Source organism: Nuphar pumila, chromosome 4 (assembly GCF_984573655.1).
Source record: "Nuphar pumila chromosome 4, dmNupPumi1.hap1.1, whole genome shotgun sequence".
Classification (NCBI taxonomy): domain Eukaryota; kingdom Viridiplantae; phylum Streptophyta; class Magnoliopsida; order Nymphaeales; family Nymphaeaceae; genus Nuphar; species Nuphar pumila.
The window spans coordinates 16,175,872-16,187,794 of record NC_143252.1 but is presented as its reverse complement, the minus strand read 5'-3'; the positions used below and the strand labels follow the sequence as shown (position 1 = coordinate 16,187,794).

The window sequence follows — 11,923 nt, the reverse complement described above, 5'->3', positions numbered from 1 at the left end:
CATGAGAAATAGGAAAAAAAAGAAAAGTTGCATTATCGTAATTATGGATCTATGGTTTTGGACCATTGGTGGCTTGCTGACTAATTAATTAAATTTGACCATTGTTCTGCCTGTGAAATTTGGAAAACAAATGCTAGTAAGATCCAACCGCACGGGTATGCACCCCATGGACCCCAACCCTACATAACGTATGCAAGGGCACAAATGAGGTAAGTCATAGGTGGTTACGTGCTATTGGGATCTGACCAAATCCCCACCACTCTCCAATCGGCCGACAGAGCAGTTGGGACGAAAGAAATTCCACGGACGGATTGAGGGTACGACCGTCATTTAACAGACCCCAACAAACAAACCTTCACCCTCTCTCTCTCAGACGCCACCAAACCAAGCCCCTCTCGCAATCGGTGAGCTCGGAGCCTGTAGGAGAGCGACGCGAAACGAAAGGGAAGGGAGGAATAAGCAGGAAATTCCCGAAATGCCCTCACCCTCCCCTCCCGGCCCCGACCTCCCCCTCTCCTGCTCGTCGGCGTCGTCGTCCGACGAGGATCACGAGTTAGAGGAGGAGGAGGACGACGACGATGACGACGAGGACGAAGGAGCGGAGGGCGTTGCAGAGGGAGAGGGCGACGTCATGCCCGTCGCGATCAAAACCCTAGCCCCTAATTCATCCCCTTCCTTCTCCTCCTCCTCCGGCGGCGGTGGCTTCCTGCAGGAGAACGGCTCAATCGGTGGTGGCGGAGGCAAGCGTCCGCTCCCGGTCGATGGCGCGGCGGAGGGCGAGACCAAGCGCATCCGGTCGTCCGCGGCCTCGCAGGCGGTGACGCTGTTTACACCGATGACGGTCGCGCTCTCGCTCCCGGCTCAGGTGCAGCTGGGAGACTCCGAGGCGGAGAAGAAGGCGATCGTCAGCGTCGGGGAGGACTCGCGCCGGCTGTTCCAGAGGCTCTGGACGGATGAGGACGAGATCGGGCTGCTCAACGGGTTCTACGAGTACTCCGGGAGGGGGAACGCCAATTTCCACGACATGACGCCGTTCTACGAGCAGATGAAGGCCTCCCTGCAATTCGATTTCAACAAGAACCAGCTCGTCGAGAAGCTCCGGAGGCTCAAGAAGAAGTACCGGAACGTCGTCCGGAAGCTCAGCTCTGGCAAGGACTTCGCCTTCAAGAGCGCGCACGACCAATTGACGTTCGAGATGTCGAAGAAGATCTGGCACGCAGGGTACGCCACCGTCGTGGACGACGACGAGGAGCCCGTTGTTGAGCTCAAGCCAGGACGGGGCTCGAGAAAGGCTCACGCTCAGCCCTCTAAGCCGATTCCTCCTCCCACACAGAGAGTGGCGGACGGTGGAGGAAGTGGAGCTTCTGGAGGAGGAGGAGAAGGGGGAATTGGTTCGGGCAGCAACTGCGGGATCCCGTCGGTTCATAGCGTGGTGGAGGAGACGGTTCGGAGCTGCCTGTCGCCGATCTTCAAGGAGCTGATGTATTGTGCGCTGAATGGGCTGTCGCACTCGGGGTTTGGATTGGGGGTGAATCCGTTGCCGTTGAGTTTCGGTGGAGCGGGCGAGTTCAAGGCCGTTGGCTCGGAGGATAAGTGGCGGAAGCAGCAGATTTTGGAGTTGGAGGTCTATTTGAAGAGGATAGAGCTCGTTCAGGAGCAGATCAAATTAACGTTGCAAGAGTTGAAGTCTTTGGTTACTTGAACAAGCAATCAAGCAAAAAAAAAAGAGATTTTTTTCCCTTTCCTTTTCCTTTCTGTTTTTAGCATTTTTAGTAGTTTCTTGATTGTTCTGACTCTGCTTATTAATGTGAAAATTATTGGGCTTACTTTTGCGCTTGCAATATGAATTTCTTTCTTCTTGTCCTTCCTTCCTTCCCTTCTTTCTTTGTTTTCTGGCGTTCTTTCTGTTTAGGAATGATGGTTGGATGTTAGTGAATATCACTTCTTCTCTCAAAAATTTCTACCCCTCTATATGTGAACCTTTTGTTTTAAATTTAAAAAACATGACTTTGTAAGGTAAGTTAATAACCGTACCAACGAACAAGGAATGCAGATTATGTGATTCCTCGTTTGTAAACATGCTCTTTGAAATTGAACTTGTTGCACACGATGCCATTTAAACGTGAAGAAATGCTAAGTGAAGATTGACATCCCATCGAGGCATTAGGAACATTGTGGCAGTCTGAAACCAATTTGGTTGGCACAGGATTAGCATAACAGAAACAGAAGGATGCCTGAGTACATCATTGTATTCTTTAGTGCTTACAGTCTTGGAGTTGTAAGGAGCCTGTGTTTGATGGGTGTCAAGTATCATGGGTGTTATTGTGACTATCAATGATGTCAGTTGAGTAATGACGATCTGAGGAAAGTTTAAGTGTTCTAGAAGCTGGATTTATGCATAGTCTCTTTATGACAATATTTGTTCAGAACTCTTATTTGAAGCTGTTGGGTGATTTTTCATTAGCTTAAAAAGACAATGGCAGCCTTGATAATATAAAGAAGTAGCTTAATCAGACCTTCTTAACCTGTTTCGGTTCTGGTTGCACACTAGGTCATGGCTGGTTGCATGCACACTTGAAGTATAGAGAATGATGGTTTCACCATGCTATTGTCATTGATTCAGTAAATGATTAAGATTAATTATCATTATAGTTACCTGTAGCCTTTTCTTCAGATAATGTCACGAGGAAAATCTTATGGCTAGGTCTTCAGATATGATTAAATGGATGTAGTTCTCCAAAATTGATGTGGCATATATGTTGGGCTTTATCATGTTGCTGCATGCTGGTTTGTGAAGGAATGCCTATAAAAACTGTTTTTTTTTCTCCCCTTTCTCACTTGTGCATGCTTGCATGCATGCATGATCTTGGTCGGTGGTTGATGGAAACAACTCTTTGATGCAGAGTTCAAAAGTCTTATACATCATATTGCCTCCAATAGTACATTGTGTTTCTTCTCCAACACACATCTTATTAGAAGACAGTAGGGTCAAGTAACCTGGTTTACAAGTAATGATCCTTACCAAACATGTTACTATGATGAAAACAAGTTACATGCCTTTAATATGAAATAGGCATCTAGAGACTAATCCAAGTTGTGGTTGCTGATACGATCTTATAGGATGATGCATACGTGCAGTTTCTAAGGTGAAACACAATTAACATAACATAGTTATGGGAAAAATAGGAAATATATCCTCAATTACAATGGTTTGGAGATTATTTGTTGTTCAATGAACATGAACTCCAATGGGTTCTTTAGTTAAAGTTTGCACTTCATATAAGAAAAACAATCTCTTTTCTGAAGTACAATTAGCAAGTCATGGCTACAGTGGTCACAGGAAATATCTTCATGCATTATAACCTAGAGGCAAATGTATTGTTTGTTACATTAAACTTGTGGGGTCCTAAGTTGTTCTTCTGTGAGGCTGATGGAGCCTTTTGAATGGGATGTAGCAGGTGATTCCACCTTTTTTTTTCCATAGCCATAACCATGTAATTTCATGAAGCAAAGTCAGCAAAAGGTTTGACATGAATAACTTGCAGCATGTGGGTGTACCTTTGGGGTCAGGATTTTTGGATTTGTTTCAACTATGGGTGACAACAGTTATTAAAGCTGCTATTTTTCCTATTTTGTCAAACCAATCAAAGATCGTGACTGGTCGAGTTTGAAGTTCAGGTCTTCACATTTCAGTTTCTGATTGGGTACATTTATTTGTTGATTTATTTATTGGCAGTGACACATGGTTGCATTTGGAGATCACAGTTTATTTCAAGACTGGTTTAGTATATCTATCTCAATATCTGAAGTCATGAAAGTGACCATACAGTTTGTGGTTTTTTATGTACTAGGTGGGAATCTTTGGCAGTGATAATTGTTATTTCTGGTCATGGGGACTGATACTGTGTGACAGTACCAATCATTCTGCTTTACAAAGATCAAATTTGGATTTAAGTGCTAGTTATTACTGTTGATAAGTACACAATTAACAATTTGTGGAGCATTTAATTATGCTTCCTTTGAATTTAGTCATATATTAGATGGCAAGCTGGTTTCATGTGTTTGGCACAAAGTTGTATTTGGACTGTCAGTGAACATGAGATGGCTGCGTAGATCATACATTTAAATATGTGCATGCATATCTAAGTACCTTCCAGTGCATTTAATACCCAAATTAGATACCTGATATAGATATGGTTATAAACATTTAAAACCTAATACATTTAGCACACAAGTTAGAACACCTATGCATGGTATGGGTGTGGACATAAACATAAAAAATTTGCACTTCATTTATGTATATATACATACATTTAACACAATTGCACTTGAAAGCCTGTCCAAGTTGAAAAAGGGAAATTAATGGTGCCTGAGTTGAATGAATTGGATTTTTTTCTTTTTACATCCCGGTACTTGACAGGAAACATTTAAAAAGGATGAAAGTTAAAAAATATAGCAAAAAAGAGAAAAAAGGTGGAAATATCTGATTGAGATTCTTCCAGAGATGGTCCTGTTTGTATGAAAAACAAGGAAAAACTAATGATGAACAAAACATATAATATGATATTAGAGATATGCTTTGGTAGTTGCAGTTGTAGCTTCTCTTTGTTTTATCCTCCATTTCTCTCGGCACTTAGCCTTGAGCTTACTTTTGAGACCATTTTGGTGCTGAAAAGAATTTAGATCACTTAGTCTGTCATGGTTGGCATTGCTATTATAGGCATCTGGCACAATTTGTGCTTTTTTAAAAATGATGGTTGTCCTAAGCATGAAGATCCGGATGTTCCTCTCTTTTTCGCTGTGTTTCATACACACGAAATGTGTCTGCGCATGTGTGTGCATCTTATGCAAAGTTTGGAGTCACACAACCTGTATTGGAAGCATGTTTTGTAAGACTGCCATAATGAACACTTGGAGAGATGCTTTGTGTGATTTACGATATCAGTGTGTTAGTTGTTATTCTTGAGTGCTATTACTTGTTTTGGCGAGAAGCTAAGGCCTTCATGGGTAAATTTTTTGTCTTGCCATGTAGCTTATCCATAATTGACTTTTTACGGAAGCATAGGGTTCTTGATGATTTGTATTGTTGATATTGTCGATGATGTAGTTTTGTTGGTATTTTGTATTGCCATGAGTTTCAGGTAGATTAAGATCCAGATACAAATTATAAGGTTTATAGGTCTAGAATTATGTGTGATATCAATTGATTTTGGTAGCTCTAATTTTGTGATGGGCTAAATGATTAAGATCTGATGGCAAATTCGGTGATAGAGTCCTTCATGGTTCCAAATTTTGGTACTATTTATTCCTTTTCTCTGTATGGAGGTATAGTTGGTTTTAAGTTCATGACTGAGGATTGAAGAACATATATGCCACAGAATATGTATGCTATAAGAATAAAAGAAGAAGAAATGTAAAGAAGAAGGTGAAGAAAACACTTGGTAGGTTCTTTTCTGGATTAATGGTACCCAGTTTTGTTTCGTGGTGTTTTGTATTGAAAGATCCTTATTTGGGTTGATGCATTGAGTTGGTTAAGATGGTTCTTTAGCCATCATAAATCATAGGAAGTTTCCTATTGTCCAAATATATCTGTTTAAATCAAGTTCTCATTGGCGCTTTGTGATCCATTGGATTTTGACAGTGATTCTTCTTGTTCTGGCTTAACATGCTTCACCAAGATATTGTGACAGAGGGTATGACTATGAATAAAGATGCTTTGGAAAATAGAGAACACACTAAGAATACCAGCATCATTTTAAAAGAGATCTTTTTGGGCAAAATGGTGAGGTTATGCCTAAGTTTTCTTTGTCCTAGTGGTGTATATCTTTGTATGAGTACTTTGTACCATGGTTTTTAGTAATCAATACACACACATTCCACAAACCCTACACCATTACAAAATATGATGTTATTTTATATTTAGTTTTCCTGCATTTTTTTTAACATGGGAATTTGGAAATATCTCGAAAATAATTGTCTAGATGTTGTCGCAGCTTCTACTCGGTATGAGAAACCTACTCCTCAATCTTAGTCAAGTGCAAAATTATAGTCAAGGTCTGAGGTAAATAACTCACAGTTAGCTTTTGCATCAAGTCAGCTATGCCTGGAGAAATCCTAGTTAAAAAAATACAAAGTTGAGCTCAGCACAGAAATAATCTGAAAGTATATAGAAGGGACACACATGTAGCAAAAAGGAAAAGAATGGAAATTTAAGAGATGGAGTCTATAAGCACATAATCCACAAGAATAGATACAAAGAGCATAAGAAAAAAAAACTGAGAGACAATTTTAGAAAAATCAGTGTAAAAGTTAATTTACAAGACTAACATTTCGATGTATGTAATTTGGCCCTGCAACTTGAACAAGTAAACTAACAACAGATTGCAAAGTTGAGGGAGAACCGTAAGTTGAGCTTGTATCCATATTACTAGGGATTTCGCACATCTAACCAATTGCAACATCCTATTGAACATTTTTCACAGCCCACTTTGATGAACAAAAAAACTGATATGACAGTAAACTTATCACATAGTGCCATATTACACCAACACTTTGCTTAGCATGCATGCCCCGTGTCAGCATGACACAACACCAGGCACACCTAGACACTTCAGGGATGCAGCCAGACCTGTGTTGGACACAGTTAACAGTGTCCTTAACTTTATCTATTTTGTTTTACAAATCTCGGTTGTTTATCCTATATTTATTTGTGTGCTGTCTTTTAAAGTTTGTCATTGATTACACTACATTTCAATTTTCAACTTAGATTTATCATCAAATGTTTCCAATCATAATGATTTAGAATTTCTTTTTAGGAATTTGCATACATGTGTGTGTGTGTGTGTGTGTGTGTGTGTGTGTGTGTGCACCACTGTCCTCATGTCCTAGTTTTAGAAAACTGTGTTGTACCAAACATGTATGCGTTGTGTCACACACTGCCCTATCTATGTGATATACACCAAATATACACCAAGTGCCCTAACAATGATAAAGTGCAAAGAAGCACAACACCCTCACCCCAGCGCATTAAAAAAAAAGGTCCCTCGACTCTGTAGAGTCTAATTTATTGCATTTCTCAAGACTTACTAATGCATTGGATGTTTTTTTTTCCTTGTCATTTTACTGTCTAACAGACAAAACCAGATTTCTCCTTTTCAAGAAAAAGATAACCCATGAAAATATGAACTATTTTAATGTAATGATGACTGGTTGAATTGTTATCCTGGAGAAAAATCCTGTTAAAAGCCAAGGCCTGCTTTTGTTGTACATCAGAAGGATAGGTTCACTCAAAGTTAATTGGTATCTGGAAGAGAAAATTGTAAGATGACCATTATCTTGCAATTTTCTGAAATCAATATCAGAATTCTTGGGATATAAGATGGGATTATTAGGTCTCTTGATGAACTTACAGCTTATATATGTGGACAAAGTATGGTTCAGTGTAAGTTGATTAACTTGTTAAGTGGTCTCTAGTGGCTCGTTCCTGTTAAATATGCCTTACTGAATGGTGAAATTCAACTTAAAAGATGAGATGAAAACAGAATGGGAGTTTCATCAAGGAAAGCATGTGGAGAGTTGATTGTTGCTCGAATTACTAATGGTTCTTAAATTTGTGGAGCTGTTGATTCTGGTTGTTGTAATGATTGGTTGGGAGCTGTAAGGAGCAGCCCATTACCGTCTGCAGAAGGGTTTTAGCTGAGTGGTGTTCATCAGAAATCAAGACGGACTAATGCATGACTTAAATTTTGCAATGCTTTTGTCTCCTCATTCTTTGCACCTTCCTTAACATGGTGTGTTAATAGTTATGCACAGTGGATTGTATGGATGTTTCCATTCTGGAAGTGTTGTGTTTAAGGCCAATGTAATATCAATGATCTTGTCTATTCTTGGCAGTATTTATTCTCATAGTTTCTTTGGTTGAAATTTGAATTTTAAGGGTAATAATATGATTACTGGTGAAAATACGTTTAAAAGATCATTCTGGAAGCAATAAGAAGTTAATTTGTATGAGAAAAAGGATTATGAGATGTTTGATAGACTGCTTTAGGGATGACACTATAGAATGAGAACTTTTGAGTGTATTATGTAGTGGCTTTGTAAGAAGCAAACTGCAATGTCTCCTGAAACCTAGCTATTTCCCAGTAAATGAAGTTTTGGATCAGATATCTGGCTAACACGAAGAGAAGACAAAACATAGTAGGCACTATGTGTGCGTACTTGTGAGTTCTGGAAAGTGGTTCCTATGTGCTGGGCTGGCCTGACAGTCCTAGCAGGTTTTCAGACCACTTTTGAGTTCTTATTGGGCTCAAGATGCGCCTCTGACCCAGCTTGGGTATTTTCTTCTCAAGCCTGATAATTAAATATGCTGAACATTCATCTAGGTTGTTAGCTTAATGCACTGCATGAGGCACTGGCCTGACCTAGTCTGGTCATTGTTAGCCCTAATGGGCTGGGCCTGCATGAGTTATGTGTCTGTTTTGGCCTTTTGGGCAGAGTTTGCACTGGGCCCTTTCCCCTAAATTTCCAGCTTTCTTGTTAGGTAGTTGTGCAAGATTTTCTCATTCGAACTAGGAATCCCAGAGCTTGAAATGATCAAGAGGGTTCTTGAGTAAGTTGCCTTCCTTGGCCACTTGGACAATCTTTGGAGAGGTGGTCCTTCAAGGTTAAGAGTATATTTGGTCCTGTGAGCATTGTCAGTTGGCTCCACCTGTTCAGTTGAGCGGGTAAAGCTTCTGTGCTGGGTTACATATAATTGATTTTTCATGGATTAAAAAAGATGGAGGCCTTTGTTAGGATGAACTTGTCAGGTGCTATCTTTGTCAAAAGATATGCTATCTAGCATGCGTACTATTTTTACCTTTTGCAATATGATTTATGCTTATTGCGGAATGGGTGTTTCTGTTTCATTTTGCAATGTGTCGTCTGATCATCCAGCATTTTATGTATCAATGTGGTTGTTCATCTTAAAATAGATCGAGGGAATTTCGATCACTGGAACAACATGAAAGATTGATCAGTTTGGTTTGTATGTACAGTCCATATAGAAGAGGAGGGGAGGGGGCGCTTCATTAGCCTATTGTATTGGGTTGGCTTGACAAAGTGATTTTCTGCTTCTGCCTCTCTGGGCATTGCTATTGCTCCCTTATATAAAATAAATTGTGGTTGTGTGGTTTGGGCATTATTGTATTGCTATCCCTCACTTGATTGTTTTGATTGAATATTCATAACGTGCACGTTTTTATAAATCTGACCTAGTAGATGTGTCCATTTGCTAGGAATTGACATGTTTTTATGAAAAAATATGTTTTTTTGAGGCATGAATATTTATGAAAATTTTAGGCTGTTGATTTTGAAACACTATAAAAACCTACTAATTTGTCCAAATCAGACAATCCAAAAGTAGATTATTATGAAATCAAACATGTAAATCACGTTCATACTGTCAGATTGATCAAAACAATTTACAAATAATGAGATCCCATGGGTGATGTGATGAAAAGGTATGATATGGATCCTGTTACGATGTACCATCTTTATGTGTGATTATGGTGAACAATGTTTCTAATTCCTTGGAGAAGATGGATACTTTTAAGCTCATATCACATCCACACCTGTGCCAGATCCCCACTTGTTGAACTGAAAGCACTGCTTGCGGGAACAATCAATCTCCCGAAATCAGAACCAGCATGGGAATATGCTTGCCAAAACACTGCATTGGAAATGGAGTCGGCAGCCCCAGTATCACATTTCAACACCATTCACAAGAGGATTCTTTTGGCAACTCCATCCTCAACACCACATTTTGGCAATACATGAAAATAGCGTTTCCATCTAAATTCGTTTGCATTCCAAAATCTTTGGTGTAAATGAATTATTATTTTTTTGAAAGGCAAGCTGGGGTTAGGAAGACCCCTACCAGTTATACAACTATACCATTGGGTTTTGAATCTGCAACGTCCCAACACAAGGTGTCGCACACTAGCTGCTCCTACCAGACAAGTGAAGCCCCTGGTGATTGCTGAAAATGAATTCCTAATGCAGACTTTACATCTTTTGGAGTCGTGAACTAGGACAATATGCTGCAGCCTCATGCCTAGCATAGTTTGGCATCTTATTCCTGTCATCTATATTTCAAAATGGATAGTAGAGACTGACACACGGGATATCTATCATTCCCATGTAATCAACAGTGGTCCCAACAAATCCTGTATCAATCTCCACACCCAATCTTCAACCAGTTCTGACGATGGTACCACACTACAACCACTGAACTCGATGATAAAAGTCACCAAAAATGAACAGGACAAGAAGCCACGTATCATCTTTTCAAAGGTTTATGTTTCTCTTCCTCAATGGCTTCCCTAGATATGCACTTGACTAAAAATGGCAGCCATAATTAGGACAGGCAAACGAACTGAGCTACTCGTGGCTCGGTCTGAAACTCATTTGGGCTCGGTGAACTGAGCCACAAGCAGTTTGTATCAGCACACGCGCACGCACACACACCGTGGTCAGTGCTGATTTTCAATGTTCCAACCCTTGTTTTGCAAATCAGACCTCACGATGTGTTCAGCATCATGTGTTTTTTTAATGAAAAATATGATTTTATGAGCATTGAAATTTACAAAAATGCAGGGACATTGATTTTTCAAGCCTTATAAAAACCTATTCACTTGTCATAATTAGAAGACCAAAAACTGATTTTTACTAAATAAACTATGTAGATCACATTTGTAAGGTTATATTCCAAAAAAAATCTGAAAAAGATGAAAAAATTGGATCCAGCCACTAAGAATCTCTCTCTCCCTCTCTATATATATAGGATTTATATTTGCTACAATTGAATTGATATAAAATGATGTGAGTTTTTTTTACACAATCTAACCTTATAGATGAGCTCATCGTACTCAATTTAGTAAGAATCGACACTTGGGTCATATTTGTTCGATAAAAAACATGTTTTTACAAGTCATAAAAAATCGATACATTCATAGCTGTTGTTTTTTAGATCACTAAAAAAACTTGTATACTGGTTGGACTCTGTTGCTCCAAAATCCGGTTTTCCACTAATCAAAACATGTACATCACATCTATGGTGTTTAAGGGTGTTAATAGGTTGGGTTTGTCTCGGACCCGACCGTACCAAACCTTACAAGGTCAGGGTTTGGTGATAAACAAGAAGGCCTAATTAAAATCCGTGTAATAACTGAAATTTCTAAATGATAAATAAATTCATTATATAAAACTTATGAATCTTGAACTGGATCTGAATATGATCCAAAGTCCAAAATCTTGATCCAACTAATATTTAGATCTGAATATTTTATCAAATCTGGATACTGATCCAAACCCATATCCAAAATTAAAATGGATCCTTTAATGGATCTAGATATTATCCAAATAGATCTAAATATTATCCAAATAGATATTTTTAGTGGATTCGAATATTTATCCGAATCCATATTTTAGGCGCATACTTGTAAATAATTAAATTGATCATGGGCAAAATGGTAAAAATTTTAGGTGCTTAATATAAAATATTGAAAAATATCAGGTTTATTTTTGAAATTTATCTAAAAAATAATAAAATATAAAAAACATCAACAAAATATAGACCTCATTTTCTGGAGGTGACACCAAGGGGAGCCAACACCCCTTGGGGCTATAAATACCCCCCTAGGGTGTCTCTCTAAAAAAACTGCCCCCCTCTCCAAAGCTTCTCTCTCTCTTCTGTCTAGCCCAATCCAACCTTATCATTCCTATTTTAATATCCATGCCTTATTATTTTCAAGTTTGTTCTGTTAGAAACCTCTGAAACCCCTACCTGCTTAGCTAGGGTACCTCGTTTATGGTTCGATAGCAGAAGCTCTATCTTTTTTAAGATAGATTTGAGACCCTACTGAAGAAGTGCTATCAAAATTTT

General features: G+C 39.1%; 1 protein-coding gene across 1 annotated transcript; it reads left to right on the top strand.

The window, feature by feature from the left end:
• The first annotated feature begins 237 nt into the window (after positions 1 to 237).
• On the top strand, positions 238 to 1,823 carry LOC149839501 (putative transcription factor At3g04930). The gene has a single exon (XM_090002580.1). The coding sequence runs from the start codon at positions 476 to 478 to the stop codon at positions 1,700 to 1,702; it is 1,227 nt and encodes a 408-aa protein (XP_089858706.1). The 5' UTR covers positions 238 to 475; the 3' UTR covers positions 1,703 to 1,823.
• Positions 1,824 to 11,923: the final 10,100 nt, after the last annotated feature.

Excerpts from the sequence above, each read along its gene's own strand:
- LOC149839501 (XM_090002580.1), top strand. The coding sequence starts at position 476 with ATGCCCTCACCCTCCCCTCCCGGCCCCGACCTCCCCCTCTCCTGCTCG.